The sequence below is a fragment of the Canis lupus genome, chromosome 27 (assembly GCF_048164855.1).
Source record: "Canis lupus baileyi chromosome 27, mCanLup2.hap1, whole genome shotgun sequence".
Lineage (NCBI taxonomy): Eukaryota > Metazoa > Chordata > Mammalia > Carnivora > Canidae > Canis > Canis lupus.
In genome coordinates this window covers 38,905,078-38,930,604 of record NC_132864.1, presented here as the reverse complement: position 1 = coordinate 38,930,604, position 25,527 = coordinate 38,905,078, and the positions used below count along the sequence as shown (strand labels likewise).

At 46.3% G+C, this 25,527-nt stretch overlaps 1 protein-coding gene across 6 annotated transcripts in view; it reads right to left on the bottom strand.

The window, feature by feature from the left end:
* Nucleotides 1–4,224: 4,224 nt before the first annotated feature.
* Nucleotides 4,225–25,527, bottom strand: part of UBE2L3 (ubiquitin conjugating enzyme E2 L3) — a 71,802-nt gene continuing 50,499 nt past the window's right edge. For 5 of the 6 annotated variants that reach the window (XM_072803649.1, XM_072803651.1, XM_072803654.1 and 2 more), the window contains 2 exons: nt 12,110–12,296; nt 4,225–5,659 (listed from right to left, as the gene is read on the bottom strand). In XM_072803649.1, coding sequence (XP_072659750.1) covers nt 5,505–5,659; nt 12,110–12,296 — 342 coding nt within the window. In that variant the 3' untranslated portion in view covers nt 4,225–5,504. Of the gene's footprint in view, nt 5,660–12,109; nt 12,297–17,184; nt 17,292–20,615; nt 20,686–25,527 lie in introns of those variants that run through there. The other variant, XM_072803648.1, reaches the window with a different exon arrangement.

Below are 25,527 nucleotides of genomic sequence, written 5' to 3'. Positions count from 1 at the left end.
CTTAACTGACTGAGCTACCTAGGCACCCCAAAAGCCACCTGTTCTAAACAAGCATCCCTTTGCCATCCTAGGGGCAGATCTGAGGAGGTCCTACAAACCTATTTAAAATTTTCCAGGAGGAACAGTCTTCTGTGGAAATGGGATACAGGACTCTTCACTAGACCTGGTGATGTGGGCATGCCCCGTCACTGGGGCTCAAGTGTCTTGGATCAGGAGGTGCAAGCAGCAGATGGGGAAGGTGGTAGAGAGTTCTTGGGAGCAAGGAGTCTGCCCCACTGTGGAGTGTGGAAGGGCAGATGGAACAATGATCTTTCCTGTCTCATTTAATTTCACATAATCCCCTATGCACAGGGACCAATATCCCCATCTTACAGACCAAGAAGTACGAGTGATAGAGCAGGACTTTGAAGCTACCTGTTCCTTTATTCACCATGCACCGTGTCAGACAAGGAATCAGGTGCCCACGTACAGCTTTCTGAAGGGTAAGGGTGGGATCTTGCTCCTCCTTCCTGCTGCCCCCATCCTACACCTCTACCCCCTTGACTGTGGCTTCACCCCACTCTTTTCTGGCTCCATCTTTCAACCTAACCTTCCCTAGACCGTGATACTTTCAGCAACAGGCCCTTTCCTCCATGGCTGTAAACTGGCATCACTTAGTCCCTCCTAGTGCTTTGCCCTCACCTCCTTGCCTCAGCCCAGTGGGGTCTGGCCACCCTGCTGCAGGCTGCTGGCTTGAGCTGGTAAGGGTGGCCTGAAGGCAGCCTGTTGGCACAGAGGCACCTCCTCTGAGGGGGAGAAGGGGTTCTATTTTGAGAGGAGGAGGCAGCTGGCTGTGTGGCTCTGAGGCTCAGGACAGAGGCGTGGGTGGCTAGGAGAGACCTGGGGTCTACACAGATGCTAGATGAAGCTGTGGAGTGGGCTACTGTTGCTCAGGGAGAGAGGAGTGAGCAGAGATGAGGATCCGATCAGCCCTAGGGATCATAAGCATGTAATAGTGGAGAGAAGAGAGGGGCCATGGCCAGACTGATAGAATAATCTGGAGACCAAGGTCCACCTCACAAGGGGAGGGAAAGCAATAACGCAGAAGGCTGTAGGCAGCACAAGGCCCAGTGCGGGGCTGGTCACTAGCACCCCACTAGGGAGATGGGGGTCTTCCTTATGCCAAACCTGCTGTGCACTGGGTGGCTTAGGCAAGGGGTTTACTGTTCTCCACCCATTCATCAGTCATGTATGGAAGGTCTAATCTGAGCCAGGCCAGGGCTGGGTGCTGGGACAGCCCAGCCTGCAAGGAGCTCACAGTCTGGGACAAACACGGGGACAGCTGGTGTGATCCGCCTGCAGTGGGAGGAAGGGGGAAGGAACACCAGAGTGTGGGGCCAAAGGGGGGTTCCTAACGAAGCTGGGCATGCTCAGAGAATGTTCTCCGGAAGACATGACTTCCTCCTCTGGGTCTCCGTTACAGCCTCTGCCTGCTGTTGGGCAATCCTTTCCACTGTGATCCTCTGAGGCACGTATGGTGCCCCCAGGAGCCCTCCTGCAAGAACATGTTCCAATCACCCAGAAACAGCTGTATAGCAAGTACTGCCTGAGCCAGGCCACCTTCAGCTCTGCTCCTCCTCTGGGTGCTGTCATCGCCCCATGTTGCTTGAGGGAAGCAGGGAGGAGAGGAAGAGCCAGTGCACATGGCAGGAAGAACCAAGACCAGCTCTGACTTTGCCCTGAGACTAGATTAGGTGGCTGCCCGTCACCCCCGCCCTGGGGTGCATGCCTCCCTGGGACATAGAGGTGCTGCCAGCTGAAGAAAGAGAGCGGAGGAGGCGGAGGGGGGAATCCCTGGGTGGCTCAGCGGTTCAGCGCCTGCCTTTGGCCCAGGTAGTGATACTGGGGTCCCAGGGTCGAGTCCCGCATCGGGCTCCCGGAGTGGAGCCTGCTTCTCCCTCTGCCTGTGTCTCTGCCTCTCTCTCTCTATCATGGGGAAATAAAATCTAAAAAAAAAAAAAAAAAGAGAGAGAGAGAGAGAAGGTGGGGCTGAAAGGCCATCAGTCTGAGAATTGTGCAATGAGGAAGTCCTGGGGCCCTTGCCAGAGAAGTCTCAGGGAGCCAGGGGTTGAAAGAAGCCAGGCTGCAGTGGGTACCAGAGTGACATAGATGTGTATTTTGAGCTAAACAATTTAAGAGGGAGGAAAGCAAGAAAATGTTGGCTCCCGAGTTGAGGAAGTTGAGAGAAGGTCCTGTAGGGTTCTGGATTTGGGAAGGGTCGGGTACTGTGGCTGTGTCTGGGCTCCAAGGAACCAGAACAGTGGAATGTAACAGGCTCTGGAGACAGACTGTGTAAAAGCACAGGCCTGGTATCCTTGGCTATTACTGAACCTGTAAAAATAGGGATAATGGTGTCCATGCGGTTGTCTTGAGGGTCAAAGAGGATGAAGTGTTAGAACACAGCAGAGGACACTGGCCCCTTGCTTCTTGGTGAATCCCCAGAGGGTTCCTCCTGGACACCTGTACACCTGTCTGACAGGGCAGGTCTGGTCTCAGCTGGTATCAAATTCCAAACAGGGAAATGAAAGCCAAGCATCATGGCCGCATGCTGAGTCACTACAACAGGAGGTCACCACTGAGTCAATACTACAACAGAAGGCCATTGGGACTTGGGACTTGGAGGCAGGTTTCTGGCTGGAATAATTCAAGCCAGAAATGGCCCAGCCCTACACTTGGGCACACCCTCCTGAGTTCAGTGACCTTGAACAAGACAGCCACCTTTCTCAGGGCCTCAGTCTGCTCTTTTGGTAAATGTGGATGTTATCACTCTCTTGGGACTGACAAGCAGAGGTGAGGCATATATACAGGGCATCGTCCCCTCCCAACACCCAGGGGGCCCCTCGGCAGGCCTTGATGGTCTTGGTCTCCAGCCTTCTTTGCTTCCCTCCTGGGAAGGCCAAACAGCTCTGGGCACCTCTTTTGGAAAAGCTGACCACAGGGAGAGAGGAGCAAGCAGAAGAGCCAGCGGGGGCCCTGGCCACCCCCACCCCCCACCTACAAGAACATAGGCCCCTGGCTCTGACCACCCCCAGTAAGGAAAACACCCACAAGACCAAACCAGTGTAGGAGAGCATTTTTATTTTAAGGGCAGCAGACTGGGATGGCAGCATCTTAGAAAGCCTAGTCTCCGCCGTGGCTGTGGCGGTGGGGGACGGGGCGGAGGGGGAGGACCCGGCGCACTCCGAGGAACCCGGCGCGTGTGAATTCCTGAGTGGGCTCAGGTCAGCGGTGGCTGCTCAACAGCTCTCCCCTTCTTCGGAGGACCCAGCTGTTTGGTAGTGGAGCAGCCAGGGCTGCCCGCCAGCGTGCTCAAAGCCTGGGCCGGGGACTGCTGGGCTGGAGGGGGCAAAACGCCTAGGCCTGAGGGAGGGACCACCCACTGCCTGGCTCTCCCAGGGCCAGGCCTCGATGGGGCAAACCACGGGGTGCCACGCCAGGGCTGAGAGTCCCTGAGGGGCTGCCGGCTTTGACAAAGGCATCCTCCCTTGATGAGTAGAGAAGTGACAGGGTGACAAGTGGGCAGAACTACGCTGGTAGAGATACGAAGCAATGGGACAGTTTCCAAGAATGGCAATATTTCTGGGTTCAGAGAAGCAATGAGAACAAATGGTGGCTTATTTGGATAGCTTCTGACAGAATTTGGCATTTTATTACAAATCTGCATGTGAGTGAAATAAAGTCCATCATCACCTTTCTGCTGATGAAGAGACAGATCTGGAAACACTGGCCCAGTGCTCTTGCGTTCCTGGGCACACAGGAGTCTCCAGAACCTGCCCCTGGCGTACCTGGGACTAAAGGAGCTGAGTTCATTGACACACCGCAGGGGCCACACACCTGGACAACTAAACAACGTGATGCTGCCTAACCTACCCATCACATCCACCTCTGCACAGGTGAAACCATCTTACAGGTCTGTAAGCCCCGGAAAGATCCCGAGTTAGAGAGCTAAAAACAGAAAGCAAAGTTTCTTTACGTCATCTTCTCCACAGAATCTAGTTTCCCCCCGCCCCCCGAGAACCAAGAAGGACAGCCGCCCAGTGGCAGAAGAGGAGTTGGTGACACACGGCGGCATTTGGACCATCGGCTTCCTCCGGGTGTCAGTGACACGCATTCTCGATTTCAGGGGCAGTCCCACTTGCTTTGAAAAGACATTAACATTCAAATCCTTACAAGTTCATCTGATGATAAATTCTAAGGTCAATTTTTATTTCTACAAAAAAAGGCAGTCAAAACAATATAAAACACATGTAAAGGATATTACTGAGTGAGCTTCAAGTGGAGCTTGACTCTGCAAAGGCTGTGAGTCCAGAGGGAGAGGGAAGGCCGTCTTGCTCCTGGGCTGGCCGGCTGTTCCGAAGGAAGGGGCCAGCAGGGCGCCGGCACCCCCAGACTGCTGCTGGCTACAGCCAAGTCCCGCCAATTCCAACCCCGCAAAGGGCCAAACTGTGCCGAGGGAGGGTCGCGGTGGGGCTGCGCTGCCCTGGGGAGCTGGGAGAGCGAGCTCAGTAACAGGTGAGCGTGGAATTTCACATGGACATCCTGGCTTCAGTGTTGTCTGCAGTGACCAGCACATCTTGTACAGTGGCTGCAGGGAAGAGCATCAACCTTTGGCCTCAGGAGCCTCTCTGGCAAGAAATTCCTCACACAAGTGCACAGCATCCTCTGGTTGGCAGGCCCTCCTCTGGGGTTGGCCCAGACCTGGGTTTCCCAAGCAGGCCAGGCCAGGCTGAAGTTCAATCAGGCACACAGACATCAGGGCTTGCCCATTTAATCAACGTTATTGTGGTTAATACCGGGCAGATTTTTACATAAGAACTGGGCCTCCCTTTTCACGGCTGCTTTTTTTTTTTTTTGGTGGGGGTGGGGGTGGGGGTGGGGTGGTGAGTGGTGGTTTGCTTGTTTTTAATATTTTTTAAAAGGATGTTATAAATTGGAGCCAGGAGAATTTGAACAAACTCCCACACAGGGCAGTGCAACATGGGAGTAGAGAAGCCACCAGAATCGCCAGGAGCATTTTTTCCTCCTTTGCGGAAGAGATAGATAGCCCTGGGTCTGGGAGAAGTGAATAAGTGAAAAACAAACCAAATGCAAGAAAGTGGGAATTGTAAGGGCAGGGGAAGAAAGGTAACTGCAACCTTTTTGTTTGTTTTAACCTTAAGGGCTAAGTGTAAATTGAAGGTTTTGGATCAATTTGGACAAGAAAAGAAACACCATTATTTTAAAGTAGATTGAAGCAGTGATTTTTAAAACAAAGAAAGCAGAACTAGAACATCTTAAATTTTTAATCCTTTCTTTACAGGTTACCTAGACCACTTTTGATTAAGAAAACTGTAGAAAGTTAGTAACTGCCACAAGCAAACGCCAGGCGGCGGCACGTGTCAATTTTCCACAGAGTCCTGCTTTGCGGTCTGAATGCGCTGCTCGGGGTCTCCGCTCACGCTCGCTGGAATCGGTGGTGGCAGAGTTTAGTCCACAGGTCGCTTCTCCCCGTATTTCTTTGTAAACTCTTCAGCGTTCTTACAGAATTTTTTACGGTCCTTAGAGTATTCTTCAGCTAGGTCAGCCCGAAGTGGGTGCTCGGGCTGGGGGTCGTTCACCAGTGCTATGAGGGACTGGATTACTGCCAAGAAAAGGATCAGGCACCTCTGGTTAGAACAGTCTCAGAAAGGGCAACTTTTAACTGCAACTCTGATTTACAGCAATGAGCTTTGAAGATCAAGCGGGTTCCCATTTATCCAAAATTCTAACTACCAGGGCGCAACCCATTTTTCCTCTGTAGTTGGGAGAAAGTGCTAGGCCACAAGCTGCTAACATGACAGTGGGTACCTAACTGTTCAGAGTGACACCTCCATCTCCTCCAGGAATCTTCCTGAACCGATACCCTGGGGAGCCCCCAGTCATTCTCACTCCCCCTTCTCCTGAACTCTGGAGATCTCGGGCATAGCAAGGACATCCTCTCACATACACACACTTGCACACACAGCTGGAGCTTCTCCAGAGTAGGGAGTGGGTGATGTGTCCCATTACTACGATCAGTTCAGGGTAGTTTCCATAGAAGTATACTGAGACAGCATAACAACAAAGGGTGCGTGACAGGTCTGCATGGTGTAAACGCATAATGAGTCCACTACGGAAGGCTCCCAGGAGCTTCTGAACTAGCTGAGAAAGGTTTACTTGACACCCTATCTTAACTGCTAGAAGGTAGATTACCCTCAGCAGTGTTATGCTCTCTTCCAAAAGGAAAAATCACACCAAGAGCTTGGGGTGGGCTCCACAATGCTCTCCCCAAAGCACAGTAGGTCCTAGATGTACTGCAAGGCCCACAAGGGCCACAAGGGAACAGAGGGTGGGTAGGAAGATCAAGTGGGAAGCATGGAAGGTCCAAGAACCCCAGGCCTCCTCACCTCAGAAGCGGGGTACATGCAGCCACACTGCCTTCTCACACACGCTTCTCCTCACCCAGCCCTGATTAGGACTAGCACCCCCAGAATGCTGTGTTCGTTCCCACGGCCACGCTCCTAATAAGGAGGCATTTCTCCTCTGGATTATTGATGCCATGGATTCCTTTGCTGGGGACCATGTTTTCACCCCAGCATTACAAGTTATGGATTAAATGCTAATGCTAGGCACAAAGGCCTAACCAGCCAATAGCTCCACTGAGTGGGAAGAACAGCACCAAGTACTCCTGGCCAGGCATCCAAAGACCACCTGCCCTCACCTCTGCCTATTAATGCTACCAGGTGAAATGGGGCAATTGAGGGTTTCTATGACCAGGTGGGCACAGGAGAAGAGGGGTGGTACATGCAGGGCTGACAGGGTCCAGGTTGAGTAGGGAGGAGGGGCTGGTGGGCAAGAAGGGTGGAGTGAAGAGCAAGCAGGAGGGGAAGGTCTGGAAGCACCTCAATAGGCTAAGGCAGTTTCTAATCCAATCTCCACGCCACCCTCAAGGGCCAGGCATTATTAGGCAGGCATTATTGCCTCCTACCTGTAAATATCTCTAAGAGGAAGCAGGCTTTAGAAGTATAATTTTGTCTATTTAAGATTTATCCCTTTCATATTTGATTCCTGTGTAACTGCAGGAATGATGATAAAGCTATTTTGTTTGTTCCCTATTTCCCCAACTTCTGTCTCTGGTATCCCACTGTTTGCCACATATAGCCTAAGTGATTATTAATATATATCTCTAAATCATCTCATTTTTAAAAATATAAATATTTTTTAAGGAAAAAGTAAATGTTCTTAACTCCAGTGGAAAATCACTTTCAGGGCAGCCTGGGTGGCTCAGCAGTTTAGCGCCACCTTCAGCCCAGGGCGTGATCCTGGAGACCCAGGATGGAGTCCCACATCAGGCTCCCTGCATGGAGCCTGCTTCTCCCTTGGCCTGTGTCTCTGCCTCTCTCTCTCTTTCTGTCACTCATGAATAATAAAAAAAAAATTTAAAAAAAAGGAAAAAAGAGAAACTCACTTTCATTTGCCATAAACAGAAGGTATGCATCAACAAACATTAAATGAGCACCCCTCCTGTTCAGCCAGGGGAAGCACCCATGCTGGGACAAGAACTCTTTCAGAGGGCACCTTTCATGGCTTCTCGCAAAAGCTCCCCCAGCTCCCCAGGCCATGCCCTATTTTAGCAAGCTCCCAGATTCTCCACCCTGTGCTCAGCTGTGAGACTGCTCATATCCCTCTGTTGTTCTTGACTTCAGGTTGGAAACCAGCACCACATGTGACTCAATACATAAACAGATGGCTTCCGGTCTTCTGCCCTGATTAGAAATTGTTCTATAGCAGATCTGCTGCTTCATTAGCATTTCAGGCACCTCAAGGGGCTCTTGCCTGGATGAGTGCTTTGGTGGGGCTGGGGAGGGCACTGAGGAGTTTTCAAGGCTTCCTGCTCAACCTCTGTGATGAGGCTAAACTACGTAGGCTCTCTGCTTTTCACTATGATCATCTTAATACCTAATGTAGCGGTATAAAGCTATTGGTTCATTGTTAAGGCTGGTTTTTCAAAAGATAATAATTTTGCAAGTTTGCTATATCTATTTAATTAGAATTATTTAATTCTTCTCTGAGAATGTGCAATTGCTTATTTGATCAAGTTGAAATATCTTCCAATTTATTTAGTAGTTCTGATGAGTATTTCATTCTTTCTCTGTTCCTTTGGGTGCATTTCTGGCTCCTCAGCTAAACTAATAAAATCCAGCTGAGCTGAGCTTGCTTTGCTAGTGAGGACACTGGCAACCACGACTGCTTTTCAGACTACAATTGTGGCCCTATCCCAGCATTTTCACATATAAAACAGCACATAGTCTAGCCCTTCCTTAACCCAATGCTCCTCAGAAGTATTTTTATTTTCCCTCCAAAATGTAAGGGTTTAACAACATATCAAATTTTACCTCCTGCTCTCAATAGATACAATCAGAGAAAAAAGGCTATAAAATGTCTTCATTTTTGTTCTTATAAGTTTCTTTGTAATAGGAGGTGTAAATAATACCCAAGATTCACCACCTCTCCCCCTTCCAGGGAGATACAGGAGATCCATTCTCAGAGTAAAACATGATTGGTACTTCCTCCCAGCCCTGAGGGTGTGCAATGCATAAACAGCCTTCCACTGAATGTGCTAATTAGTTTTCTGCTATTTATTAGATTTCTTGAGTCTTCTTTTCTAATTTTATCTACCTGATGTTTTAATATAATAATGTAAGGGGGACTGAAACATTCAATTTAGGAATTATTTTTCTCTTTATTTAGTTTTGTTGCCGTTGTTTGGTACATAAAGAGTCTATATTATGCTGGCTTTGTTACTGACTCTAATCTATAGGGCAAATCTTACTTGACCACCAAACTAAGCCCTTGCTCTGCTGTTAAGACATCTACTAAAACCAGGTACACTGCTGAACAAAACTTTGTTTTCAAGATTTTTTCTGGTGTTGTTATTGCCAACTTCTACTTCCTCTCTGTTTGATAGTTTTGCTTTGTTTCTTGACTTTTCTCCTGCTATTTTTGCTCAATTTTTATTTATTTATTTATTTATTTTTTTAAATATTTTTTTTCAATTTTTATTTATTTATGATAGTCACAGAGAGAGAGAGAGAGAGGCAGAGACACAGGCAGAGGGAGAAGCAGGCTCCATGCACTGGGAGCCCGACGTGGGATTCGATCCCGGGTCTCCAGGATCGCGCCCTGGGCCAAAGGCAGGTGCCAAACCGCTGCGCCACCCAGGGATCCCATTTTGCTCAATTTTTAATGCTTCCCTACTTTCTAATTAAAAATTGAGATATTAAGAAAAGGAAAATTCTCAAAAGTATACAATTAAGTTGTTTCTAGTAGATACAGAAAATTGTGATTCCACCATTTCACTCCAGAACATTTTCGTCATTCCAAAACAACATTCACTCTTGGTCACTTCCTAATCCCCTCATCCCAGCCCTGACAAACACTAATCTGTTTCTCACTCTGTAGATTTGCCTACTCTGGACATTCTGTGTACAGCCGATTTTAGTTCTTTTGCAGTAGTTATGTACTCTAAAGTTGCCATGAATGCTGAATTACATAGAGATACTGAGCCATGAGTGACCTCAGGGACGACCAGCTGCAGAACCAACCACCCAGCAGGGCCCAGCCAACCTACAGGATGAGAAATACCAAATCCTTGTTATTTTAAGACATGAAGTTTTAGGTAGTTTATAATATAGTCATAGATAGCAAAAGCAAGGGCACATAGCAGCAAGTGCCAGGAACATCACCCTTGATGTATGTGAAGACAATCTACAGAATGATTTTCCAGAAAGAAACCCTAACTGTCCCAAAACACAAAATAGCAAATCTGCCTATCACTGCACATAGAAGAGTACCCTGTACCAAAATTTATATCTTAAAAAGTCTGTTAGCAAGTATAAAAAGAATAAAAAGCTCCTAGGGATGTCTAGGTGGCTCAGTAGTTGAGCATTTGCCTTTGGCTCAGGGTGTGATCCCGGAGGTCCGGGATCAAGTCCCACATCGGGCTCCCTGTGTAGAGCCTGCTCCTCCCACTGCCTGTGTCTCTGCCTCTCTCTGTGTATGTCTCTCATGAATAAATAAATAAAATCTTAAAAAAAAAAAAAAGAGGGGATCCCTGGGTGGCGCAGCGGTTTGGCGCCTGCCTTTGACCCAGGGCGCGATCCTGGAGACCCGGGATCGAATCCCACGTCGGGCTCCCGGTGCATGGAGCCTGCTTCTCCCTCTGCCAGTGTCTCTGCCTCTCTCTCTCTCTCTCTCTCTGTGACTATCAAAGATAAAAAAAGAAAAAAAAAAAAAGAAAGAAAGAATAAAAAGCTTCTCTGAGGTATCTGACAGGTATCTGATTATCTGATTGGGGGGGAGGGGAGCACAGCATTTTGGCTATGTACCTGGATCTGCCCCTCCTGGGCAGCCAGTCCCTGGTAGAGGAGGCAAAGCACTTTTACTTCCAAGCCTCGATACAATTGGTTCCAGCCCAGTTCTCAGGTAAGGGAGATCTTGGAACGTTGAGGTCTGGGAGTCTGAGGTGTGAGACAGCCAGGCCTGGAAGGACTTCCTCTTCCCCAGGCATGGTGTTTAATATGCATTTGCCAGCAAGGGCTCCAAGGGTTGTGTGAGGGGCTAACAAGGCTTTCATGAACGAATGGAGCTACAGCCTTCCACCACAGAGGTAAGAGTTTGTATAGGAAAAAACCCATGGATGTGTATTTAAGAACATACTTCATCAAGCTTTTTAAAATTAATTAATTAAAGATTATTTATTTATTTATTCATGAGAGACACAGAGAAAGAGAGAGGCAGAGACACAGGCAGAGGGAGAAGCAGGCTCCATGCAGGGAGTATGATGTAGGACTCGATCCCAGGTCTCCAGGATCACGCCCTGGGCTGAAGGCAGAAACTGCTGAGCCACCCAAGGATCCCCACTTCATCAAGCTTTTATAAACATCAACTTGTACATGACCGAATGCCACATTCTCTAGAGATCTTTCTCTTCTGACTCAACATTTAAACTCGCTCCTTCCTACCATTCAGCTGTGAAACCTGACAGACATTTTTCATGGTGATTATTTCAAATAAGGGAGGCTCAACTTCCTGTGCAAAAGGTTTTCAACTCCATCTTCTACTCCATCTTCTACCTGGAGAACCTTCTACCTCCTACCTCCATTTTCCACTGAAAAATGACTATATTGGTCACTGAAAAACCTTCTGTGGCCTCAAAAATCCCAGACTCATCTAATCCCTTTAATCTGAAAAGACCATGTAGTGGTTCGGGTAGCTACGCATAAGAAAGCCACCAATAATATGAGATTGGAAATTAAAAAGAAAGTTCTACAGTTAACAAAAATTGGACACAGTTTGTAACAAAATCCAGATACTTCCATGGGACAAGAGGAAGGCCAACCATAATAACAAATCAAGTACCTGTCCCAGAAAAGTAAGCACAAGTATATTCCCACAGAGGTACCTGTACACATGGCCATGCATGGACACATCCAATGACAAAGAATTCCAGGCCTGCTAAAGCCAACTTTGTACTTTCATCAGGGCACCCAGCCTACAACCATGCCCCATCCTTCCATACCACCTGCTCTGAGCCACTGGCATTATGTTGCCTGCCACGTGGATTGGCCTTATATCTTTCTTTTAGTCTGGCAGGACCTCTCCAACCTCCCCAACTTCTTCAAGTCTGAGTTCATGTGTTAACTGCTGTGTAAGGTCACCACTTGCCCTTTCTCACTCAGGGCAGCCCTGCAACCGTTCATGAAAACTTGCAGGGACAGTGCCTGCACCCCCTCACCGCACAGGGAGCCAATGGTGGGCTAGTCTCTCTACATGTGTCCCCACTGGTCTGTGAGCACAGGAGGGCCTCCTCCAGTACCTATGCAGGTCAACGGTTTAACTGAGATGTGCCCTGCCCATGAGGAATGATGGGACCTCAGCAGCACTTTTGCGTACACTGGAGTTTGTCAGGTAAGATTTCTCTGGACTCTGTGAGATATGGCATTAGAATGGACTAAGGAGCCCTTGACCCATGGCAGCGCCACCCGAGGAAGACACAAGCAGCATGCCTTACCTTGGTCGGTTTTGGTTGCTGGCTTCCAGTTTTCAGCACTAATTACTGGCAGACAGACCTGCCCCTTTTCATCAATGTTTGGATGATAGATCTTTGTTTTAAATGTGATCTTCGGTGGTTTGAATGGGTACTCTGCTGGAAAGTTGATTTCGATTCTGAAGGCCCCCTTATCATATGGAGGGTTGTCCTGCAGGGAACAAGAAAAGATCAAAATGAACACGCTACAGCTCAAAAACCTGTCACTGAAACAGGACTGCTCTATTTACTTGAAAACTTAATTTATTTCAAGTGGTATACCAATTGAAGCCATGTCACCTTCAGGGCAGCCAACAATTGATCAGTATTTCTACAGTAAGATGTCTACTAAGTTCCAGAAAGATCTGAGATTGGTGTTGTGGTCTCTTTCTCATTGTATCCTTAATAGATTTTGTTTGCATAGTTTTAGGTTTATGGCAACACCAAGAGGGAAGAATAGTATCCCTCACTTTTCAAAAGTTCGAGTGACACCACTTCAGTTTCATGAAAGACCTACATTAGTACCTGTTTTACTAGCCAACAGAAAGAAATCTGAAGAGGGTTTTCGCTTTTACCAAAAAAGGCAAAAAAGTGAAAATAGTACGCAGTGTTTTGCTGCAATCCTTTACAGAGGCACCGCCCAGCGCCATTCCTGGGAATTACACCCAGCATCTCAGCCTCAAGCCACTGGAGCTTGAAACTGTACCTGTGAGCATCTGTGCTTTATCTTGATTCATTTTTTTAAAGATTTTATTCATTTATTCATGAGAGACACACAGGGGAGAGAGAGAGAGAGAGAGGCGCAGAGACAAAGGCAGAGGAAAAGCAGACTCCATGTAGGGAGTCTGATGTGGGACTCGATCCCGGGTCTCCAGGATCACACTGTGGGCTGAAGGCGGCACTAAACCACTGAACTGCCCAAGCTGCCTTTCTTTTTTTTTTTTTTTTTTTAAGATTTCATTTATTTGACACACAGAGAGAGAGCAAGAGAGCACACAAGCAGGGGGAGCAGCAGAGGAAAAGGGAGAAGCAGGCTCTCCGCTGAGCAGCGAGCCTAACACAAGGCTCAATCCTAGGACCTGGGATCATGACCCAAGCTGAAGGCAGACACTTAACTGACTGAGCCACCCAGGCACCCCTATCTTGATTTATTTTGTGTATCTGTTAGCAAGATGCGTCCTAAAGTATCAGACAAAGGGACGCCTGGGTGGCTCAGCAGTTAAGCACCTGCCTTTGGCTCAGGGTGTGATCCTGGGGTCCTGGATAGAGTCCCACATCGGGCTCCCTGCATGGAGCCTGTTTCTCTTTCTGCCTGTGTTTGTGCCTCTCCTCTGTATGTCTCTCATGAATAAATAAATAAAATATAAAAAAAAATAAAGTATCAGACAAGCCTAAGAGATACTATTTTTGGGGTCTGGGGACACTAAACATTTTCTCCATATAATTGGTAACTGCTTCTTTGCTTTACACCATTTTAGCTTACAGAAGGCTTCCTGGGAACACTCCCCCTTTTGTTTGTGTGGTTTTTAAGATTTTATTCTTAAGTAATACCCTCACCCAATGTGGGGCTCAAACTCATAATCCTGAGATCAGGAGTCACAGGCTCCACTGAATGACCCAGTCAGTGCCCCAGAATGCTCTACTTTTGGATAGCAGGGGAAAGCTGCTGAGTTCCTGCATGTCCCTTCCTCCACACATAGCCTCCCCCACTATCAACATCCCCCCAGAGTGATATGTTTGTTACAATCTATGAACCTATACTGACACCTCATTATCACTCACAGTCCAGTTACAGTAGGGTTCACTCTTGGTATCATGCATTTTATGGTTTCACTGTATCATACGTTAGAATTAGAATCCTACAGTAGGGATCCCTGGGTGGCGCAGCGGTTTGGTGCCTGCCTTTGGCCCAGGGCGCGATCCTGGAGACCCGGGATCGAATCCCACGTCGGGCTCCTGGTGCATGGAGCCTGCTTCTCCCTCTGCCTGTGTCTCTGCCTCTCTCTCTCTCTGTGACTATCATAAATAAATAAAAAATTAAAAAAAAAAAAAAAAAAAGAATCCTACAGTATATAAAGCCTTTTCAGATGACTTCTTTCACTTAGTAACATGCATTTAAGGTTCTGCCAAGTTTTTTCATGGCACAATAGCTCGTTTCTTCTTAGCACTGAATATTTCATTGTTTGGATTTAGCACCACTTATTTATCCATTCATCCACTGAAGGACATCTTGGTTTCTTCCAAGTTTGACAACTATGAATAAAGCTACCTTACACATCCGTATGCAGGTTTGTGTGTGGACACACCTTCCCAACTCCTTTGTAAAAATACCAATGAGCATGATTTCTGGATTGTAGGTTAAGGGTATGTTTAGTTTTGTTAAAAAAAAAAAAATCACTAACTGTCTTCCAAAGTGGCTTCACTATTTTTCATTCCCACCACCATCAAATTAAGAGTTCCTCACCAAGAGACATCCTCCCTAGCATTTATTGACAGTGTTTTATCATTTTTTAAAAAGATTTTATTTATTTGAGAGAGAAAAAGAACATGAGCTGTGGGGCGGGGGGCGGGAGGAGAAGCAGAGTCTCCGCTAAGGAGGGAGCCTGACTTGGGCTCAATCACAGGTCTCTGGGACCATGACCTAAGCCAAAGGCAGACACCCAACTGACTGAGTTACCCAGATGCCCCCCTTCGCCCATTTTATAATCAGACTCTTTTATTATTATTGAGTTTTAAGAATTTTTTGTGTATTTTTGGATAACAGCCCTTTATCAGATAGGTACTTTGTAAAAAAGAGTTGGGGTGCCTGGGTGGTACAGTTGGTTAAGTGTCCAACTCTTGGTTTCAGCTCAAGTCATGATCTCAGGGTTGTGAGATCAAGTCCTCTGTCAGGCTCCATGCTTAGCACAGAGTCTGCTGAAGATTCTCTCTCCCTCTCCCTCCCTAAAAATATAATAATAATAAAAACCTTAAATTAAAAAATAAATCTTTAAAAATTAAAAAGAAAAAGAAAATATGAAGAGTCACACCAGGGGTAAATAACAACTCAACCAAGACCACACTGAGTGGTGACAGGCCAAACAGGTGGCCAGGGCTCCAAATTCTGGTCAGCTTGGTCTCCTCAAAGTAAAGCCAATATCCAGCTGGATGGCTAGACTCTGGGGAGCCAAGGTTGCCCCCAGCTTGTAACCAGACAGGGCCAGAACCGTGCCCTATCTTCTTGTTCCTAGAATGCCTCAAAGATCTAAACCTCAGGGTCTGGATACCCTGATGGGCCCAGACACCTCTGAGAGATGACTGAAGATAAAGAGCCCCAGCCTCTGGTTGGCCTGGGTGGCTCAGCAGTTTAGCACTGCCTTCAGCCCAGGGCCTAATCCTGGAGACCCGGGATCGAGTCCCATGCAGGGAGCCTGCTTCTCCCTCTGCCTGTGTCTCTGCCTCTGTGTGTGTGAGTCTCTCATTAACTAAAAAATCTTAACAAAAAAAAGAGAGAGAGAGAGAGAGAGAGAGAGAGACCTAGCCTCTCTCCACCCTCCATCTTCAGGAAGTTGAGCAAACCCTTCAACTCTGGTTCTCCTGTCATGTCACACCCAACCCAAAGAAAGCTAAGCTTCTCAGAGTGCCCAGGAATGCTGGTGGCAGCCCCCACACCACAGCCTTTCCTCTTTAAACCCCAGACCAGCTGGGCATCCTCCAGCAAACAGTTCCTCTGCTGGGGAAGAAGGTTGGCATGCACCACTCCACACTGCCCCAAGTTATAATCCTGCCCAAAGAAGGAAGGCATGGTACAGGGGGCTTCAGGGACAGGTAAAATTAGGAAAGGCTGAGGGGTGAAGGAGACCTTTCCAGGTAGAGGGACTAAGGACTAGAATGGTGGGGCTTGGAAGAGGAGGTCTGGGGCAAGACAAGAGACTGGGAGCCGCCAGTGTGGCTGAGGGACTGCACGGGGTCTTCCTGAGGAAAGGGTAGGTCTGTGTTTAGGGCTCTGAACTCTCTTCTGAGCAATGGGATACACTGTCAGAAGAATAATCTGTGGGGAAGCTTGTGAGGAAGTTGGAGACTCAGGGTCTGGAAGAAGGTGGAGATGTCAGCAAACAGTACAGGCTAGGTGCCTGTGTGAGGAGTCAGACCTGCACAAGGTCAGAAGAAAACAGAACTGGAAAATCATTGTTATCCCAACAAAACATTTCCTAATCCCTTCTTCAGGAACACAGAATTCTCTAGAATACTGTCGAGAAGTTAAAGTGGCAACAGTCCTTTCTCTGGCCTTGTCCTGTCTGCCCACCAGGAGTCACTCATGACCAAGGACACCTCTATTTACTGTTACAAATGTACAAATTTGTACAAATTATAAATGGGGGAACTCAGAGAAGATTGCTTTTGGTTTCGATTTTGGTTATTTTTTTTTATTTTTACTTATTTATGATAGTCACAGAGAGAGAGAGAGAGAGAGAGAGAGAGGCAGAGACATAGGCAGAGGGAAAAGCAGGCTCCATGCACCGGGAGCCCCACTTGGGATTCGATCCCGTGTCTCCAGGATCGCGCCCTGGGCCAAAGGCAGGCGCTAAACCGCTGCGCCACCCAGGGATCCCTGATTTTGGTTTTTAAGGGTTTTTTGTGGCATTTTTTTCCCTTTGGTTTTTAAGAGAGCTTTAAATTTTCTGAGTAAAAATCATGTTCACTTATACCACTTTAAGCCATATAAAAAGAGCTTTCCTATATAACTTTTGTTTGGCTGGTCTTATCTGCCAGATTTATTCATTCACTGCCCCAGACTGATCAACCACCCCTGTGCCTCACCTGGTGCTGGGCCCTGCACTAGGAACTGGGAGACAACAATGAGTCAGTTCCAGTTAGCAGTACTAATCTCGGCTCTACCTCCTGCTTGCTGGGTGAGCCTGGGATGTTCCCGAACATCATAAAATGGAAGTATAACTGCAATCTGCACTGATGATGAGGTTAGAGAGATGTCCAACGTGCCTGGCACCTGGGCAAAACCTCAAGGAAAGCAGGACAGGCTATACCTCTCACTGCCACCCGGGAAACATGACTAAGCTCACCTTAACTTCTCTGAGCCTCCGTTCTTGTCTGGGGCTCTGGGAATGACCAAAGGAGTGACTTGTGTGTGTGCCAATCACAGACTGTCCACTTGTCCCAGTGATTTTTGCTGAAGAAGGTACGCAAAAATTAAAACAAAGGATATACGTTCTGGATAAAAGCCCGACAGCACCACATGAGAATTCTTGGCATTTCAGAGCTAAACTTACTCTATGGAAGGCAGCCCAGAAACTATAAGGGACCTTAATGAGAAAACACGTTTTTTTTTTTTTTTTTTGTAGAAAAATATTACACAACTATCCAGGAATTTGCCTCAAGCTGTAACACCATTTCATTACCAAGTTAACCAAAGATTCCAGCATTTTTATCTTTACGAATGACTTTGACCAATATTTTTCTGTTATTCCCACCTTTATGGATGCCTTGCATTCCCTTTAGCTCATTTGATTATGGCAAAGGATGATTGATTTATTTATTTATTTATTTATTTATTTATTTATTTATTTATTTTTAAAGGTTTTATGGGCAGCCCAGGTGGTTCAGTGGTTTAGCGCCGCCTTCAGCCCAGGGCATGATCCTGGAGACCCAGGATCGAGTCCCGCATCAGGCTCCCTGAATGGAGCCTGCTTCTCTCTCTACCTGTGTCTCTGTCTCTCTCTCTGTCTCTGTGTCTCTTATGAATAAATAAATAAAATCTTAAATTTTTTTCTTAAAAAAATAAATTAAATAAAAATTCTAAATAAATAAATAAATATTTTATTTATTTATTCATGAGACACACAGAGAGAGAATGGCAGAGATACAGGTAAAGGGAGAAGCAGGCTCCTTGCAGGGAGCCCGATGTGGAACTCGATCCCTGGACCTTGGGATCATTCCCTGAGCAAAGGCAGATGCTCAACCACTGAGCCACCCAGGAATGAGGAAAAACATCCCCTCAAGGAATGTTTTTTTTTTAATTTTTAAAAAGATTTTATTTATTTATTCATGAGAGACAGAGAGAGAGACAGAGAGACAGACAGACAGAGACAAAGACACAGGCAGAGGGAGAAGCAGGCTCCATACAAGGATCCTGATGTGGGACTTGCTTCCAGGACTCCAGGATCACATCCTGAGCCAAAGGCAGATGCTCAACCACTAAGCCACCAGGCGTCCCAAGGAATGTTTTTATTTTTATTTTTTCTAAGGAATGTTTTTAATTTTTTTTTTAATTTTTATTTATTTATGGTAGTCACAGAGAGAGAGAGAGGCAGAGACACAGGCAGAGGGAGAAGCAGGCTCCATGCACCGGGAGCCCGACGTGGGATTCGATCCTGGGTCTCCAGGATCGCACCCTGGGCCAAAGGCAGGCGCTAAACCGCTGCGCCACCCAGGGATCCCCTAAGGAATGTTTTTAGATGTAAAATTAATTTCTTCTGATAATTTTACACTCTCAATTTAGTGCACAGACTTGAACATTTCTTTTTCTCTCTCTTGAAGACACTATAGGTGATTAGGCCAACATATATCCACTCTCTCTGTATATAAGTGGCTGATTTTAAAGTATTTACTGTTTATTTTATAAACAGTATGGATGAAGAGAAATGGAAAAAGAAAAATAACTTTGGTACTGCTCTTGTGCTAAGAATCCACTTTTCTGCATTTGCTTCTAGTCATGATATATATGCATGTAAAGATTTGACCACTCTTTACCAAGGACTTAGTACATGCTAGCTGCTTTTCTGTCTTATCTCCAATTTACCTTCCCCAACAGTAACCTCAGGCAGATGCTGTCATCACCCACATCTGGAAATGAGACAAGTGAGGTTGAAGTTGAGCAATCACCTGAAGAACCTAAACTCAGACTTCCTCTCCTGTAACACAATTCACTGCATTTGCAGGCATCCATCTGGGCCCATTCTCATCACTTCTGGGGGACCTGCAGGCCAGGGGAATTGATAGAGAATGTGCTGAGGCTCACGCTGCCTGCTGTGCCATGAGTCATTAACTCCGTCTCTGTATGAGAAGTCTGTGTCTCCTGGTGACACCCTAAGCTGTGGTAGGCTACCTTGTTAGCTTGCAAGGAGGGTAACAACTTGAGATCCTCCACAGTTCTTGATACCAGCTTTGCAAGGCACAAAGCCATTCTGTGGCAACTGAGACTAAGAAGCCCCTCCACACATGGCACCAAACCACCTGGGACCTTTTACCCACATGTCCTAACCCTGTGGCCAAACCTAATCTTTCTTCCCAAGGCAATCCTTCAAGAATCTCAAGACTCCATTGCATTTCATGTCTTCCCTTCCTCGAGTGAAGACCAATTCCTTCAATTATCCCACAGAAGTCAGTTTGGGTCACCACTGTGACTCTTTCTCTGTGATGCATAAGGACACCACATAGCACTCTGGCAGCTAGAGGAAGTCAGGCCCATCCTCCCACTCCCTGATACGGATTACTGCCACATGGCATGCCCCTATAGTGTGTGCACAGCTAACTGTCTGACACCACATGCAGGACTCATGGCTGACTTGATGCAAACGGAGGATCCTGGTTTAGATCTAATGAACACACTGTCCCTTCTTTAAGAGTCAGATAGAATAAAGGCCCTGTACATTGCACCCACTTCGGTCCACTTTGGTGAGGACTCCTCAGCAGCATCCTTTCCCTACGCCTCACCTAGCAAGTTAACAAAGCTCGAGATTCACTACCACTAGGCTGTTAAGCCCAGACCTGCCCCACTGGCCACCTGTCCCTCAGAGTTGAACTGTTTTGTTAAAGGGGAGCTTTCCTACTCTAATGCCTTCAGGGTCCACTCTAGAATCTTGTCAAAGGCTGAGACAAGCTCATGGGTCTTCTGAACTCAGATGATGTCTTCTTATCCTTTGTAAATTGTCAAGTATTTATTCTTTTGTATATATTCTGAAAATACACTTCCTGGTTGCCTGAATCACAAAATCTGCCCAGTTTTTGCACTAATTTTGCTCAATCTGTGCTAATGTTGCTTTCTGAACAGGAGTCATTTGTATTATTTCCAACCATTTGGTTTGCACGGCTTTTAACAGTATAGGTCTTTGTCAATGAATATCTGACATTACAGAATTCCATCATATTAAGAGTATTAGTAGGAGTAAGTATTTTTAGAACTGATTTTACAGTCTCTTACGAATAAACTATCCTCTGAATTATATCTAACTTTAAAAATCACAATCTCCATTAACTGAATTCAAAAGGGAACTTTCTCTCCCCTGAATTCATTCAAACTTCTCACACCATAATCCACTTTCCCCTTAAGTAGAAGTAGATAAGCTAACATTCGTACCAAAAAGAGTGTATTTAACATTCCATCTTGCAGGATAACAGCTGTTAGTCACCTGATGCATGGCCCTGGTATGTTCTCTATGCATATATAGTGTAAATAAAGGCGTTTTTATTTTGGACATCTGCACATATTACTTACAAGTATTTATAAAACTGGAATCATATTGTCTATATTCTTTAGTACTTCTGTTCATGTTGCTATACATTGTCTTCTGCTCTGCAATCCAGATGTTTCCCACTTCTGTTAGGCCATAGCACCTTGCAGGAGGAGCAACACTCGGTGTTAAAGAGACCGTGGAGGGCAGTGCCCCTATGGCTTTTGTCCACAAAGCCTGTGGCTGGCTTTGACAAGAGCTCAACAGTTCCCATCAACGTGAAAGCATGCTCTTCCCCCTAAAAACATCCCCAGTATAATCTGAGGTTGGTGACAAAATTATATTTTGTGTATGGCTCTGGGTCAGAAACCAGGGCTCCCCTCATTTGGCTTCAACCATTACAGCTACAGCAAGTCGGAAAGAAGAAGTTGCAGGAGAATCAGCAGGAAGGAGTCTGGCAGGTGAGGCTTTCCAGTGAAATGGGCTAGAACGTGAGTAAGAACCCAGAAAGGAAGGTGAGAGACTGGAACTACAAATGTAGCAACACAAAGGTGAAACAAGGAAAGCAAAGCCTCAAACGGACACTATACCAATCACCAGAGGGCAACAGAAGAAAAAAGGAAGGAAAGGGTTCCTGTGTCACAGATATCCAAATACTCTACTAGCTTCCCAAGATTTTAGGTTTCGTCACAAGTGGGAAGAGAAGTTTTTTAATCAAGGCGAAATTCACATAACATACAATTAACTGTTTTGGGACATATGATTTGGTGGTATTTAGTGAATTCATAATGTTGTACAACTGCCTCTCGAATTTCAAGACTTCCTTTGCCTTCAAACACTCTGCATCCATTAAGTAACAAACAGAAAATTGATGCAATAAAACTTTGTTCAATAAATTATTTTTGCTTCAGTGGAGGCTGAGGGAGCCGGGCCAGGAGTGGCTAACTTCTCCCAGGAGGGAGAGGAGAAGAGCTCAAGGTTGAAGGAGGGACCCTCAGGCTGAGGGCAGGCAAGCCGAGAACGAACACACACTGCTTTCTACAATCTGGCCTCTAGAGTGGCTTAAAAAAAAAAAAAAAATCATTACTATCAGAGACAGAAATCTGTGTTTGTTGTAGAAAACACACAACCCTAGTCTCCCATCCCTGACGGCGAAATGGGGCCAGCACCCTGGCAGATGGCACTCCTGCCCCTTTTATTTTAGGCGAACATATATATTAGCACACACACTCTCACATGCTGGGGATTTGTTTGTTTGTTTTTAATTTATTTATGATAGTCACACACAGAGAGAGAGAGGCAGAGACATAGGCAGAGGAAGAAGCAGGCTCCATGCACCGGGAACCCGACGTGGGATTCGATCCCGGGTCTCCAGGATCGCGCCCTGGGCCAAAGGCAGGCGCCAAACCGCTGCGCCACCCAGGGATCCTCCATGCTGGGGATTTGTGCGCACAGTACCATAACCAATTTTATTTTGATTTACCTCGCAGTTTGCTACTGACATTAATTACCCTCATCATCCACGCATACTTATCTCCTCAATCTTTTTTTTTTTATCTCCTCAATCTTTGTAATGGTTGCAGCATATTCTACCATCCAGATGTACCATAGTTTCTTTACCACTACCCCACAGGAGGGCACAAACTCCATTTCATTTGTAAAGATGATATCAATAGTGTCTGATAACAAGTGTCTGTGGGAGTATTAAAGATCCAACATACTTTTTTTTATTAAAAAAAAAAAAACAAAGCCATCACAAATTCCCAAAACCACTGGCCAGCGCCCCAGATTGACACAGGAAAGCAGAGCTGTCAAGAATACAAGGAGCCATGAGGACATGGTAGCAGCACCCACTCTGGAAAGCCATAGGATCAGCAAAAATATATTTTTAAATATTTACTCATTTGTTTTAGAGAGAGAGAGAGAGAGCACACTCATGGGAGGGAGGGGCAGAGGGAGAGAATCTGAAGCAGACTCCCTGTTAAGCACGGAGGGGGTGGGGTGGGCTCAATCCCACAGCCCTGAGGTCAGGACGTGAGCCAAAACCAAGAGTCGGACACTTAACTGACTGAGCCACTCCAGTGCCCCAATGATGTATTCATATAAGGAAGAACTCTGGGTTTACCTAAGAGAGAAGGAAGTGGTGGCAAAGAGCCTTGCTGTTCTGGTGGGCTCCTTATAGCATTCGGATAGCTGCACTTTGATGACCTGTCTTTCCCATTGGTCTAGGAGATACCTGAGGACAGGGACCCAAGATAGCCTCAGAAGGAAGCCTCAAATATTTCCTAAATGAATTGCCTAACTCACAGATTCTCTTCTTGGTTATAAAATCGTCAATGCTAGGGTTTATGTTATTCTTTTGAATATGGCCAGGAATGTCGGATCTCAGAATAATGGTTTAATATACCTGAAACACAATGATCCCAGAAGCTAGAACTAGCTTGGAACCTGTACACAGATAACATTTCCACAACTCTGGATATTCCAGGCACCAGGCACCAGTCACAGCTTACACTAGCTAATAAAGCAGAAGTATGAGAGTCTCACAGCCAATCTAGGAAGCAGAGTCAATTCCAGGTCATTCACACGAAATAAAACAAGTCCTTGTTAGGAAAGAAAAACTGATATTACTGCCTTTTTTTTTTTTTTTTTAAGCTAATTACAACTGAATTTAAAAAAAGAAAGGCACCTGGGTGACTCCGTCAGTTAAACGTCTATGCCTTCTGCTCAGGACATGATCCTGGGGTCCTGGGATTGAGCCCCACATCAAGCTCCCTGCTCAGTGGGGAGCTTGCTTCTCCCTCTATCTCTGCCTCCCCCCCACCCAGTCTCTCATGAATAAATAAATAAGATATTTTTTTAAAAAAAGAATTAGGGCAGCCCGGGTGGCTCAGCAGTTTAGCGCTGCCTTCAGCCCAGGGTGTGATCCTGGAGACCCAGATCGAGTCCCGCATCGGGCTTTCTGCATGGGGCCTGCTTCTACCTCTGCCTGTGTCTCTGCCTCTCTTTCTCTGTGTCTCTCATGAATAAATAAATAAAATCTTTAAACAAACAAACAAACAAGAATTAAAGTGCCGCCTTCGGCCCATGACCTGATCCTGGAGATCCAGGATCGAGTCCCATGTCAGGCTTTCTGCATGGAGCCTGCTTCTCCCTCTGCCTGTGTCTCTGCCTCTGTGTCTCTCGTGAATAAATAAATATAAATAAATAAATAAGTAAAAGGATGAAATGCATGGTTTGTGAATCTCAATAAAACAGGTTTAAAAAAAGTCAGGACATTTGGGTGGCTCAGCTGGTTGAGTAACTCTTGGTTTAGGCTCAGGTCATGATCTCAGGGTCCTGGGACCAAGGCCTACACTAGACTCTGCATTTGGCAGAAGTCTGCTTGAGATTTTTTCTCTCTCTCCCTCTGTCTTTCCCTGCTTGTGCACGTGTGTGCACGTGCACTCTGTCTCACTCTCCCTCAAATAAATAGAGTTAAAAAAAAAATTAGGGAATCCCTGGGTGGTGCAGCAGTTTGGCGCCTGCCTTTGGCCCAGGGCGCGATCCTGGAGACCCAGGATGGAATCCCACATCGGGCTCCCGGTGCATGGAGCCTGCTTCTCCCTCTGCCTGTGTCTCTGCCTCTCTCTCTCTCTCTCTCTGTGACTATCATAAATAAAAATAATAATAATAATAATAATAATTTTTAAAAAATTAAAGCTAACACAGAAACAGTGGTTCTCCACCAAGGGCAGTGTTGTCCCTCCCACACAGGTTTAGAAATGCCTGAGGGTGTCCTTACAATGTCCCAATGATAAAGTTAGCCACTGGTATCTAATGAATGAAAAACAGGAAAATTCTACACAAATAATCCACATGCACACACCAAAGTGCAGTTTACAACACAATCACATTGAGAAATACTGCTTTAGGATAATTACAAATTCAATTTACAAACTGTGAGGTGCTAAGGAAAAGAAGTGGAAGGGAAACTGCCATAGGCTTCTCTACCTGACCCAGAACTCACTGAGATAAATATTCATATCACAATAAAGCAAAAGTCACTGTGAGAAGAGCCCAAAAAGAGGGGGCCCTATGATGGGGGGTGGGTCACACCAGACCCCAACTAGCTGTCCAGCCACCAAGTATTTCCTCGTTTCTGGGCTGGCAAAACCCCAGTTTTGTATGTGGTTACGATGCTCCCTCATTGTGACCCAGGGTTAAATCCTGACTGGTCTAAACCTGTCCAACAAAACAGCCACAAGCTGTTGGCTATTGCACACTTGAAATGTGACTCTTCTGGGATGCCTGGGTGGTTCAGTCAGTTCAGCATGTGACTCTTGATCTCAGGTCAGGTCCTGATATCAGGGTCATGAGTTCAAGCCCCGCAATGGACTCCACACAGGGTGTGGAGCCTACTAAAAAAAAAAAGAGGGACGCCTGAGTGGCTCAGGGTTTGAGCATCTGCCTTCAGCTCAAGGCATGATCCCGGGGTCCTGAGATTGAGTCCCTCACTGGGCTCTTTGCGGGAAGCCTGCGTCTCCCTCTGCCTAGATCTCTGCCTCTCTCATGAAAAAATAGTCTTTAAAAAATATACTTGGGCAGACCCGGTGGCTTAGCGGTTTAGCACTGCCTTCAGCCCAGGGTGGGATCCTGGAGACCTGGGATCAAGTCCCATGTCGGCTCCCTGCATGGAGCCTGCTTCTCCCTCTACCTGTGTCTCTGCTTCTTTCTCTGTCTCTCATGAATAAATAAATAAAAATTAAGAAAAAAATTTAAAAAAAAAAAAAAAGAAAGAAAATAAATGTTACTCTTCTGAGTTGAGATGTGCTACAAGTGCAAAATACCACCTGGATTTTTTTTTTTAATTTTTATTTATTTATGATAGTCACAGAGAGAGAGAGAGAGAGAGGCGGAGACATTGGCAGAGAGAGAAGCAGGCTCCATGCACCAGGAGCCCGATATGGGATTCGA